This window comes from Oryzias latipes, chromosome 6, assembly GCF_002234675.1.
Source record: "Oryzias latipes chromosome 6, ASM223467v1".
NCBI classification, from domain to species: Eukaryota; Metazoa; Chordata; class Actinopteri; order Beloniformes; family Adrianichthyidae; genus Oryzias; species Oryzias latipes.
Window position 1 is genome coordinate 3,853,038 of NC_019864.2, and position 13,781 is coordinate 3,866,818.

Here is a 13,781-nt window from a genome sequence, read left to right on the forward strand (position 1 = left end):
CTGGGGTTTAATTTTGCAGCCTCACGGCTGTGAAGTGGACCCTGGTGTTGTCCCGGTCTGGGTTGGCGCTGTGGCCATGCTCCCGTGGGCGGGCTGGCTCCTGGTATGAAGAGATTCCCAAATGCCGTTTCCTCACAGCAGAGCCAAGCCTTGTTTGTTTGTTTGTTTGCTTGCTTTTTTATTTATTTATTCATTTATTTATTTATTCATTTATTTATTTATTTATTTATTTATTTTAACTTGTATTGGTAGTCAACATTCATTGTCGTGGGTCATGTGCTTTAATGGAGAGGAGTGGGAAGGGTGTAGGGTGGGTTGGGTTTTTACTGTAATGTTGTGTGTTTTTTGTTTTTAATGTTAAAGCGCTTCGAGCTGCACGAAATGCATGATAAGCGCTATTTTATAAATAAAGTTTGATTGATTGATTGATTTAAAATAAACAAATCTGATCTCTAAACATCCTCCGTGTCTTCAATGCAATGTAATGAGACACACACAGACAGAAATGGGAAGGTCTTAAAGCATCAGAATTTCAAATTGGAAAAATACCAGAAATCGTTACTGAGGGTCCAAATTAAAGGTGTGCTGAACAATTCTGTATACTTTAATTTGTTTACAATAATTTATATACAAGAAGAGTGTTCTATCCATGCATATAGCAGAAATCTTCTCTGAAGGACAAATATCTTCTTGTGTTTATCATGTATGCTGTTACCTGCTGTTGGATGAATGGTGAAATATTTAGTTCTTTCATTGTAAATCTGACTCCAGAGGAGTTGGTGCCTCACCAGCCATCAACCTCAACGCACGTCACTGATGTACAAACATAAATAATGTTTGGTTTGATTTGATTTGGAATACACTGGATTTACTAAAAAAACCTCAGGGATGAAAATCCTCCCAATCTCAGAAAACTTAGAATTAACGAAGGAAAAAAAACTGCAGCTTCAAACCACGTCTTCTCATGTTGTGCAACAACTTCCTGTTTGCACTCAGTGACCACACTCAAGCAAAAAGTAGCACACACACACAAGTGAAACAGAGAAGCCCGAGCCTTTTATTCTGTGGAGCATCTGTGTCACACGCTGGAGGTTTCACCTGAAGAGCACGCACGAGAAGTCGCACAGTTATTAACCCCACAAACCCCACCTCAGTCAGAGTTTTGGACATTCAGTGCAGTTTAAACCCAACCAGACCTAAATGGCGACAAATGTTTGAGAAGAACCCCCCCTACTGAGTGGGAGGGCAACTGCACTGAAGAACCTGGGGTCAAACAAAGCTGAAGTAACTGCAGGGATCATTTCAGCAACAAACAACTTTTAGTTAGAGCTAAGAAAATGTGCAAAAAGTTTGCAAACAAAGGAACGTTTGTGTATGACAGGCAGGTGAAGTAATGCAAACCCTCACGAGTTTACTGCTTCGGGACAATCAGCCTAAGAAATAAAAGCCCCCACCATTCAGCAAAACAGATGAAGCTGTGGAGCTCCTTGACATTTTGCATCGCTGGGAGGCTGGAATGACAGCAGTTTAGCACCGACCGTGTGGACCTCAATGATTTTCTGCATTTAAGACAGAAAGAAAAAACAAAACCCTTCACTTTTCCTCTTTTTGCTCCTGGATTATGTCTTTTTCTGCCACGGACAAACTGGCATTGAACTGTTCACTTCGGAGCCCTGGACATGACTTTAAAAAGTAATAAATTGTTCCCTTCAAATTAAGCATTTGTGGGCACATATTAACACTTATTAGCATTTTTGTGCACAAAATAGTAATTTGCTATTTTCGTTTCCTACTTAAATGCTCATTTGAGTCCACAAAATACTAATTTGTGTCCACAAAATCCTCATTCAGGGCCAGAAGTTATTAATTTGAGGGATCCTTATTTTTTAATTCCATGTTCAGGTCTCTGAAGTTTACAAGAGTGTTTTCTAAATGCAACACTTGTTGTGTGATTAATCCATCAAAGTATGCAGTGAACGTTTTTACAGATTCCTTGATTCCCACAGAACAAATCAAACGGATGATGATGCTTTCCTTTACAGTACGTGCTATTTTCCACAGTGAAGATCACGTTCTTCTAAAACCAACAAGAAAGGGAGAAACAAAACATTTCATTTCAATAGCCGACACATTAGGAAAATAAAAAAAAGCATTTTAAAGTTCTAAGAATTAAGACGCAATAAATTAAAAATATAAAAATTTCAATTGCCTCATTATTTGACAAAATTAAATCATTTTTGATTTAAACAATCATTTAAGAACACTTTTTTCAACCCTTTGATAAAACTGACTTCTGAGCTTTTGCATGTATCAGGATTTTTTTTTTGGGTACCTAAACTTTTGGGACATTTTTATCTTGGAGCGTTTTGTTGAAGACGGAAAGTCATGTTTATGTTCAGACATAAATGATGCTGTTCCTGCAGCATTCATCCACTGAAGCTGTGCCCCGTAACATGAATGAATCCCTGTGGCAGCAGATTTCCTCTGAAGCACTGGAAAGTTAGAGAGCGTCTCTGTTTATTTGTGACGTCAAAACCTTTTTCCTGGGTTCTACCCAAAGATAACTGGAGGGAGGGTCACCAAATCCAGCTGTCCAAGTGCTGAACACAGTAGCAGGACTGCTCCAGGAGGGCTTTCAGCTCCCTGTAGCTCTGCTCTCTCCATGTAGGCAGAAGCCTCTCGTTGTTGAGGGCCTGAAGCTTTGGCGTCCCCTCCCGGAGGACCTGGTACAGGCAGGGCCAGCGGCTCTGGATCTGCAACCTGGTCCTCTTGTCCAGAGTGATGCCACGCACGATCTTCTTAGCCCGGAACTCCCGCAAAGCTGGCAGGTTCAAGCAGGAGAAGACCAAGCCCCGGCTGGGTGAGACATCCAGGAACTCCAGAGACTGAGACTCCAGGGTGTAGGAGATGCCGGGGTTCCTCAGCGGCACCAGGATGTGTAACGTCAGAGACTTCAGGTTAGGCAGGGATTTGGTCAGCGCCTGCAGCGTGGAGGGAGTCACTCCTTTAAGGACCCAGAAGTATTTGAGCTCCAGGACGCGAAGCTGACGGAACTGCATGAGCATGCTGACCGACACTTCCGACCAGTCAAAATGGAGACGCATCTTGGAAATTCTGGGACAACTTTGGGTGAGCTTGCGCAGAAGTTCCTGGAAGCTGGCGACCTGTCAAATCAAAGACAAGAGTCCTTATTGATCTTTGGAGGTTTTCTGGATCTTTTTGTGATCTTTAAAGTCCCACTCTGAACATATTTTGATCTATTTTTCCCAGTGGTCCTTTCATTATATTGACACTGTTTTGAGCCAAAATCTAAAAACCTGTGCCGCTTTCTAGGACATAGTTTCTGCAGAGCGGCAGGAGTTCATTAGAAATTGACCTCTGATTGTTGACGTGGACAAACCCTGCCCCCTGACAGCGAATGCCTCAGAATTGGAGTGGAGCAGGGAGACTTTTTAAAACAAGCTTTTTCAAACAGCCTTTTTTCGTTTGCTCTTGATTCACAAATAGAAGAAATACTCAGAAATGCAGTTTTAATCTCTGGTCACTGGATCACCGGCTTCAAATGTGCTCAGTTATCTTCTCAACGTTGGGGTTCTCCACCCGTCCATCCATTTTCAGGACCACTCTTTATCGGTGACGGGGTTGCAGAAGCCTATCTCAGGTACTGTTGGGTGAAGGCGGGCTACACCCTGAACAGGTCAGCAGTCTGTCACAGAGCCACACACACACACACACATACGCCTAGGGGCCATTTAGAGTCACTAATGAACCTATGAAGCATGTTTTTGGACTGAACTGGAGAAAAGTAACTGGTACAAAAATGTTCAAGTCATTTTGGAGCGTATTCCCAGCCAGCAAGGCCAAGTGGGCCCCCAGATGGTTAAAAAGTGGGCAGAAAATGTGGGCCCCAGATGGGTTTCTCTGCAGTTTCCATGGTGGCCCCACCTGTGTTTCCCCACATTGGCTTAAGAGGGCACTAAGTGCTGTCCACTGCTGCTGTGGAGGAATGCTAGGCCCCCTGGTGAACAGCTCAGTTGTCCACCGAGCAGCTGGCTAGCGTAGTGAGCCAGCCCACTTAGTGCCCTCTTAAGCCAATGTGGGCAAACACAGGTGGGGCCACCATGGAAACTGCAGACAAACCCATCTGGGGTCCACTTGGCCTTGCTAGCTGGGATTTTCTCCCTTTTATGGTTTATTAAACCGGCTTTATTTTCATTCAAAACGGTGAGAAAAGCTTGGAAAAGGTTGTGCTGGAGACTTGAACAGTCGGGCTGACATTACTGCTGTGGCTGTGAAACACAGGAATCTGTTCACCGTCTGCTTTGGGGAAATTCTCTCAGCCCTTTAGTTCTCCATGGCAGGTAAACCTGCTGCTGTGGAGGGGCAGGAAGTAACTCCCTTCACACCCGGGGTTACAAGTGTGACGTCAAAATGTGCACTGGTCATATCTCCATAGAACTGAAGGTAATGGTTGCTCACTGTAGGTGACTGAAGGCAGAAGAAGTTTTGTTGGCGTTTTTACTGACATTTCCCTTCAAAATTAAAAAACATGCACAGTTAAAAAACTCTTGACTGAATCTTATGTCTGCTCCAAAGATTTACCTGATCCTTCTTGGTGATGTTCTCCTGGTGTGAACTGGACTTGGAGTGGACCCTGAGGTCCAGTGGCTCCAGCAGAGTGAAGGTCCAGTTCAGGTCCAGGTGACTGAGGTTTCTGCAGTGCACGTTGTCCAGCAGGTGGCTCAGCAGATCGCTCCACTTGTGGTAGCGATCCCCGAGGTCGAAGCTGGCTTTCAGAGTGAGCAGACTCGCCCGCCGGGAGATCAGGTGGTGGGTGTAATGGTGTACCCACGACTTCCACCTCTCAAACTCACGGTTGGAAACCAGCAGCCCCTCCTGACCCAGGTGGAAGACGCCGCGGCGGGAAAAGTCGGCCACTCTCCACAGCTTCCAGGAGCGGACCAGGCGGCTCCAGCTGAGGCAGACCAGAGCGCAGCTGCATTTGTCCACATCGCTCAGGAAGGACAGGATGTGCAGCTGGCACTCCACCGGCAGGAGGTTGAAGGGGAAGCATTCGTCCGCAGCTTTCCGCCGGCTGCTCACGGGGACCAGAGGTCGTTTCCGTGGAGACATGATGACCAATCACACTTCGCCTGAGGATGTCAGAATCTCCACCGGCTGGTCTTGTGGTCTGGCTTTGCCATAAACATTTCTGGCCAGCCAAACAGCTAAGGGGAGATTGAAAAAATGTTATGTTTGTATCATCAAATTGTGCTTGAAACACGACTTGTTCTACAGATACTCAGGTCCACAAATGCAAACAAACTATGAAAGGTTTCTAAAGAATATATACCATCAGAAAGTATGTTTACACTCAGAAATGAATTACTGTACACCACCCAGACATCCCTCCATCCATCCATTTTCTTATACTGCTTTAGGGGTCACGGGCTGCCGGAGCCCATCACGGCTATTGTTGGGGGAAGGAGGGGTCCCCAGCCTGTTGCAGGGCCACAAATCACACCCACATGCAGACCTATGGGCACCTTAGAGTAACCAGTTTACAGTGTTGGGGGTAACGGATTACAAAGTAAACTACTGTAATTTAACTACTTTTGTCAGTAATTGAGGAACATGATATGACATTTTCTCTCAGTTTAATGAAACGAAAATGAGGTTCATTTAAAAAAAGCAACACAACAACAACCGAGTTACTGGCGCATACGTGCAAGCAAAGGGTTGGGGATTGGTCAAAGTACAGAGATGCCTCATTGCTGCAGTCCCTTTGCTTTACAAAATGGCTCAATGATGAGACTAAAAGAGATGCTGCTAGGATTCTTTTCATCCCCGAGGAGCAGCAGGTGAGCAGCAGGTGAGCAGCAGGTGAGCAGCAGAGCATGCTGTAGTGTCGTTTGTGAGTGAAACAACTCTACAGTCGGCTCCTTCCTGGGAGTCATTTTTTTTTGCTATAATTCACCTTTCTGACTGTATTTTTCTGTCTAAGCTGCACGTGACGGCGTCTCTGGTCAATATGAGTTGGCGCTCAGTGCGCTCCGCAGAGGGGGGTAGGGGGGTAGGGGGTAGATTCGCAGCAGTACAGAACTGTGAACAAACCACAGACGTAGAGAGAGAGAATGTAATGGAAAACCTAAAGTCAGAGAAAATGAAGATGGAAGCATTAAATAGTTCTTTGTGTTTTCAAAAGACGGAGTTAGTTTCAGATTTGATAGATATGAATCTAACGTCATAGAAATCTTTTTCCACATCTCACTTTCAGCAGTGGCATTGACCACATATGTTGTCATTCTTTTTTGTGCCATTTTTCACACTGTTGTCTGAATTCAAATAAAACCAGGTCATGTCTTTAACCTTTGCACGAGTCCATTGCTTTAAAAAGAGAGTTACATGAAAGACAAAAAGATCTTTTTTTGTGCTGTTTTTCCCCTTGAGAATTTAAATATGAGGAAAAAAAGTAGAGTAGTCAATTACTTTTCAAAAAGGTAATGAGTGAAGTAACTTAATTACAATTTTGATCCAACTACTAAGTAATAAGTTATTTTTAGAAGTAATTTACTGGCAGTTAACCTGTGAAGCATGTTTTGGGGCGGAGGACCTGGAGAAAACCCCAGCATGCATGAGGAGAACGAGCAAACTCCACACAGAAAGGACCCAACTGGGATTCAAACCAGAGAAGAGCAGCCTTTCATGTTCTTTGCTTTGTAGTTAATGATAATAATAATGCATTTAATTTATATGCCGCCTTTCTGGACACCCAAGGTTGCCTTACAGATAGAGAACAATTATTAAATACAAGAATACAAGAATGAAACATTAGGTGAAAAAAACAAAACAATGCAATCATAAGTTAATTAGGGTGGATATGCTAGTCCAAAGAGGTGGGTTTAGAGATTTTTAGCTAACTGAGGGAGTGAGTCCATGATCCGTAAATCCGAGGGAAGTGAGGTCCAGAGCTGGGGGGCAGAGCGGCTGAATGCTCTGCCCCCCCATGGAGATGAGCCAAGAGGTTGGAGCGAGGAGGCAGACCTAAGGGAGCGGGTGGGAATGGCAACATGGATAAGTTCAGACGGATATGGATGGGGCGAGTTTATGGAGGGTTTTGAAGGTCAGAATAAGGATTTTAATCCGAATTAGCCCTGGTAGCCAGTGGAGCTTCTGTAGGACGGGTGTGCTGTGCATAGTGGAGGGGGGTTTGTGTTATGATCCGGGCAGCAGTTGTTAAAAAACTTTTGGACAAAACTTAGAAAACATCTGTTTTTTTGGTTTGTTACATTTTCATTTATTAATGTCAATTAATCTAATTGGATTTTACAAAATAGAAAATCTGGAAAAAAGAAAAACTTTAAAAAAAAAGCTACAATAGAGATACTAAAGTTTTCTAATGATGTTATCTTTCAAAAGAAAGTTTAAATGCAAACGTTTTGGTAAAGACGCTAAACTGAAAACACACTAAATAGCGTAAAGGAAAATCAATCCAATATTTTGTTTTTGTTTTACTTGTCCTGTCCAACAGCTGAGCAAGCAGATCAGAGCTGAGTGCCTCTTTTATTGGACAGATTTTATTGTTACAATTGGGGTTTATGGATCTTCAGACAGACTGAGAGTATATTTGTATAAACCCCTTTTGTATTTGAGGCTAAGCTTTTTTTATGAAAATTATATTTGTATGCATTCCTTGTTGGACCGGATGGAAAAATAAACAAAAGAGGAAAGAAAGAAACAGAGTGGGATGTCAGAGATGGGGGATAAGGGGTTAGAGTGGGGGGTAGTCGATATCACAAAGTTAAAACATAAAAGAAAATTAAATTACATAACTTAGTTCACACAGCAACAAAACAAACAAAACTACTTTCACAACTACTTACAGGTTAGAAGTATATTCATGCAGTAATCATAAATGATTTTTCTCCCAAGATTTCTGCACATAGACAGATACACCCAATATTCCTATTACCAATATTCATGAAGAGGGTTGTAGAAATAAATAAATAAATAAAAACAATATCCATGCCCGAATTTGTGCAAAGGTGAATAAGCGGGTGGGTTGAATGAAGGTGTGCCTCTTAGAGTGAACCTTGATCACACTGAATGCTCTAGCAAAGGCAGGGGGCCCCCCACCCCCACCCCAGAGCTAGGGGCAGACACTGCAGCAACCCTGCCGATCCAGTCATCAAAGAGCCTCACCGTCAGACAAAGATCCAGGAGCAACCCCCCTCCCGTACACCGTACCCCCACCACAGAAACGGAGACAGAGGTCAGGACCCATCAGCCTCCCGGTCGAGGAGTAGGAGGAACAGAGGACACACAGAGCCGGAGCCCCTGCCCGGCAAGGACCCGCCCCACCCCAAGGCGCACTGGGCCCATCCCCAATCCCCCGACCACTCGAGACCTACGCCGAGTTCTGCACTGCACTACGGCCAGACGAGAGGCCCGCCACCGCCCGGGAGTCCTGAGCCCCCACCTGCCCCCAACCCCAGAGGCAGGCCGGCACAGCCCATGGTCAGCCCACACTGCACACCCATGCAACCTGCCTGCCAGCCCCACCGAGGCCAAGAGGGGAGAAGCGGCAGATACTGTCCGCCCGAGTGGGAATGTGGATGCAGACGACCAGCGGAGGCCCCAGACAGGGCCAGGGGACGGTGAGCCTGAGGACCAGGCTCTTGTTGCCGTGAGCAACGCTGGAAAAGATTGGGGGCCCGGCAGCCCCAGGCAACCGGGTCCCCAATGGGAGCTTTGGTTCCCAGGCGCCTGAAACCCGGACCCATTAGACATCCCCCGCCGACCACCCCCATCCCCCCCGGGCAGCCGAGTGTTCCACCCCACACCAGCCCCGGCCAAGCCAACAAGAGGTTCCAGAAAGCAGGTTAGTTACCAAGGTAAGATGGAGGCTAAGGAATCAGATAAACTCAGCTTTCGGTTCTAGAAACAGAGGTATGTTTCAGGGTATGTCAAGTTGCCATAGCAACTCATGCTCTGAACATAACCTGGTCTGGAGCAGGTTTAGTTGAAGGTTAGTTTGTTTTCAGAGAGGTGAAGCAGCATGGCGTGTCCATTTGAAGATGATTTAGTGGATGAAGAAGCTCAGATAATACTTTTTCCACCATGAGAGGGTGATAAGACCACATATGGAAGTTGGAAAATTAAACTTTTTACATTGATCTAACTTAATTATTTGATTCAGTTAAGATAAATCATTTTTTAATTTAAGTCAGCTTAAAAATAACATGTAGTTTTCAGCGAGTTATTTTCCTTTCATTCAAATTAATTCAATTAAGTAGGTGTAACTTTGGTGCTGCTGTTAGATCGGCAACCCCAGGATTGTGGGATATCATTCTCTTTGCCTGTCTGGACGGATTTGGGTTAAGTGTGGGTTTTTGACCAAATGTGTTTAGTTGTTTAGCTGTTTTTGTGTAGTTATTTGTCCTGTTATGTTTAATTCTTTCTGCACCACGAGTGAGAGTGAAGGAGAGGAGGATGAGTTTATAGAGCACCCCTACCATGGGATACCATAATGACAATGTTGGAAAATTCCTTAAAGAATATATGTACTTTATGCATATTGTTTCATTCATTTTATTGTTATAAAAATGAGAATATCTGCCGGCTCAAACTTAGACATATAAGAGTTCAAGAATTATAATTCATTAAAAGGGAAAAAATATTAATTGAATTGGAGTAATATGATATTTAGTTAGATAAATAGGTAAATTTGAGTTGTATAAACAATTATTGAGTTTTATTGACGTAAGAAATTAGGTTGAGTAAATTTAACTCGTTTATTTAATACCAATAGAATTAATTCATTTAAGTTGGCAAAATTGGATAAGTTATATATATATGCGTCACAAGGATAATGTAAATAAGATCAGAAACTCGTGCGTTTACTTTGTCTGTTCTTCTACTACAAGCAGAAACTCTTTCTTTTGCTGATGCAGCCATATTACTTTTTTGATGGACGTATAATCTTCATACGGCGTCATTTAAATCTCAGACTCTGTCTCACTGAAGAATAGCGCTTTCTTTTTTTCTCCACGCGTTTCATTACTGACATACCCAGAGTAAGCAAGTTCAGGCGGATTTCGGCCAGAGTTCAGGCTTAAAGTCAGGCTAATTTAAAAATGCTTGAATACCCCCTGGTTATGTTCAGAGCATGAGTTGCCAGGGGGGTATTCCAGGAAGCATGTTTAAACTAGCCTGACTTTAACCCTGAACTCTGGCTGAAATCCGCCTGAACTTGTTTACTCTGGGTATGTCGGTTCCAAAAGACCGGAAATGAGTTAGCGTAATTAAGCTCGACTTGGTAACCCTGGGTTAATGCACGTGCTCAGCCACTACATAAAGACATTCTCAATGGATCGCAGATTTCTGGAGTCACCATGGAAATGCATGGAGAGAAAAAAAAGAAAACGCTGTACTTCAGTGAGACTGAGTCTGAGATTTTAATGACGGCGTAGGAAGATTATACATCCATCAAAAAGTAACAGGGCTGCATCATCAAAAGAAAGAGTTTCTGCGTGTAGAAAAAGAGCAGACAAAGTAATCGCACAAGTTTCTGATCTTGTTTCCATTTTCCTTGTGACGCGCATATATATATATATATATGCGCGTCATATATATATATATATATATAAAACGTATCCAATTTTGACAACTTAAATGAATTACTTCTATTGGTAACAAAAAATTGAGTTATTTTATTTATTCAACCTAATTTCTTACGTCTATAAAACTCAAATTTACATATTTATTTAACTAAATGTCATATTACTCCAATTCAATTAATCTTTTTTCCATCGTAATGAATTATAATTCTTGAACTCTCATATGTCTAAGTTTGAGCCGGCAGATATTCTCATTTTTATAAAAATAAAAAAGACGGGGGACAAAAAAAAAATCATTAAAGAATATTCCGTGATTGTCATTAACACAGTACACCGTAGGAGTGCTATATAAACTCATCATCCTCTCCTTCACTCTCACTCATGGTGCAGAGACGTAAGCATAGTAGGACAAAATAACTTGGCAAACCACAGTAAAACAGCTAAAACAACTAAACACATTTGGTCAAAAACCCACACTTAAACCCAAATCCGTCCAGACAGGCAAAGGGAATGATATCCCACAATTCCTTGCGGTGCCGATCTAACAGCAGCACCAAAGTTACACCTACTTAATTTAATTAATTTGAATGAAAGCAAAATAACTGTCTGGAAACTACGTGTTATTTTTAAACCGACTTACCAAAAAAAATGATTTGTCTTAACTGAAGCAAATAATTAAGTTAGATTAAAGTAAAAAAGTTTCTCTTTCCAACATCTATATGTGGTCTTATCACCCTCTCATGGTGGAAAAAGTATTATCTGAGCTTTTTCATCCACTAAATCATCTTCAAATGGACACCCCATGCTGCTTCACCTCTCTGAAAACAAACTAACCTTCAACTAAACCTGCTCCAGACCAGGGGGGTATTCCAGGAAGCATGTTTAAACTAGCCTGACTTTGAGCCTGAACTCTGGCTGAAATCCGCCTGAACTTGCTTACTCTGGGTATGTCGGTTCCAAAAGACCGGATATGAGTTGGCGTAATTACGCTCGACTTGGTAACCCTGGGATAATGCACGTGCACAGGAGGTACATAAAGACATTCTCAATGGATCGCAGATTTCTGGAGTCACCATGGAAACGCATGGAGAAAAAAAAAGAAAGCGCGACACTTGAGACAGAAGTGAGACGGAGTCTGAGATTTTAATGACGGCGGTTAAAAATTATAAGTCCATCAAAAAAGTAACACGGCTGAAAAATAATTTAAATAATTTAGTTAAATTTATTCAAACTCAATAATTGTTTATTCAACTCAAATTTACGTATTTATCTAACTAAATGTCACATTACTCCATTAATCTTTTTTCCATCTTAATTACTTATATTTCTTGAACTTTCATATGTCTAAGTTTGAGCCGGCAGATATGCTCATTTTTACAACAATAAAAAGAACGGAAAAAAAATGCACCGAGTGCAAAAACTCACTAAAGAATTTTCCGTCACTGTCATAACAGCACTAAGCGGTGGGGTGCTATATAAACTCATCATCCTATCCTTTACTCTCACTCATGGTGCAGAGACGCAAGCATAGTAGGACAAAATAGCTCGGCCAAACACGGTGAAACACAGTAAAACAGCTATTCAACTAAACACATTTGGTCAAAAACCCACACTTAAACCCAAATCCGTCCAGACGGGCAAAGGGAATGATATCCCAGAATCCCTTGCGATGCCGATCTAACAGCAGCATCAAAGTTACACCTACTTAATTGAATTAATTTGAACGAAAGGAAAACAACTGTCTGAAAACTACGTGTAATTTTTAACAAAAAAATTTCTAACAAAAAAAATGATTTATCTTAACTGAAGCAAATAATTACGTTAGATCAAAGTAAAAAAGTTTATCTTTCCAACATCCATATGTGGTCTTATCACCCTCTCATGGTGGAAAAAGTATTATCTGAGCTTTTTCATCCACTAAATCATCTTCAAATGGACACGCCATGCTGCTTCACCTCTCTGTAAACAAACTAAGCTTCAACTAAACCTGCTCCGGACCAGGTTATGTTCAGAGCATGAGTTGCCATGTTAACTTGACCTACCCTGAAACATACCTCCATTTCTGGAACCGAAAGCTGAGGTTATCAACTTTCTTAGCCTCAAACTTATCGTGGGAGCTAGCATAACCTGCTTTCTGGAATACCCCCCAGGTTATGTTCAGAGCATGAGTTGCTATGGTAACTTGACCAACCCTGAAACATACTTCCGTTTCTGGAACCGAAAGCTGAGGTTATCAACTTTCTTAGCCTCAAACTTACCGTGGGAGCTAGCATAACCCTGCTTTCTGGAATACCCCCCAGGAAAACTAAGCACACCCTGAAACACCTTTGTTTTTCTGCGGTGGTTGTAAACTTAGCCTCAAACTTAGCTAGCATAACCTGCTTTCTGGAATTCTTCCCTGGTTATGTTCAGAGCATGAGTTGCTATGGCAACTTGACATACCCTGAAACATACCTCCATTTTTGGAACTGAAAGCTGAGGATATCCGCTTTAGCCTCAAACTTACCGTGGAAGCTAGCATAACCTGCTTTCTGGAATACCCCCCAGTTACGCATGTTTTCGGACTGCAGGAAGAAATACACGCATGCACGAGGAGAACATGGAAACTCCACACAGGAAGGTCCCAGCCGGCATTTGAACCAGGGCCTTCTCGTTGTGACACGACAGTGCTGTAGTACATAACGGTAGTTTAAAAACGTAAATGTACTATTTACCTCCAGCTCCAACTGCGTCTTTGGTTTTAATGATAATGTGCTAACAGACCAAATCCTTCGAAGTGAACTGAAACGAACATAAGGGAACTTTCAGAGTAATAAAATATCTGTAAACACTAATGACGTCAGAGCTACAACTGAAACAACTCTTATATTTATAATGACTACCACTGCAGCTAGTTAGCTTCGTCAACAGCTGACCACTGTTGTTGTTTTGGTTGCGGCTCATGTTGATGTCGTCATCATCAAGCGCCCTCCAGAATGGGAAGTGCAGTTCAACGAGGCTCCGACAGATGGCGCTAGAAGCGAACTATTCTGATTATTTGTGTAAAATAAACAAAATATATCAGTAAAGTACGATCTAAAACGTTACTTCAGGCAAATCTTAAACTACGTTTGCAAATATATTATGACAAACAATGGATAAATGTCATGCACAATACTGTTA

At 42.4% G+C, this 13,781-nt stretch overlaps 1 protein-coding gene across 1 annotated transcript; it reads right to left on the minus strand.

The window, feature by feature from the left end:
• Positions 1-1,034: 1,034 nt before the first annotated feature.
• Positions 1,035-13,574, minus strand: LOC101160391. Its single transcript, XM_004086218.4, has 3 exons — positions 13,334-13,574; positions 4,603-5,228; positions 1,035-3,164 (listed from the first exon to the last, which is right to left on the minus strand). Exons 2-3 carry the CDS (start codon positions 5,131-5,133, stop codon positions 2,577-2,579), a joined length of 1,119 nt encoding a protein of 372 aa, XP_004086266.1. The 5' UTR covers positions 5,134-5,228; positions 13,334-13,574; the 3' UTR covers positions 1,035-2,576.
• Positions 13,575-13,781: the final 207 nt, after the last annotated feature.

What these genes read in the sequence shown, in the direction of transcription:
- LOC101160391 (XM_004086218.4), bottom strand. Translation starts at nt 5,133, where the DNA reads ATGTCTCCACGGAAACGACCTCTGGTCCCCGTGAGCAGCCGGCGGAAA. An exon ending in ACATCACCAAGAAGGATCAG is followed by an intron (nt 3,165 to 4,602) that starts GTAAATCTTTGG and finishes TTGATTTGACAG; the next exon opens with GTCGCCAGCTTCCAGGAACT.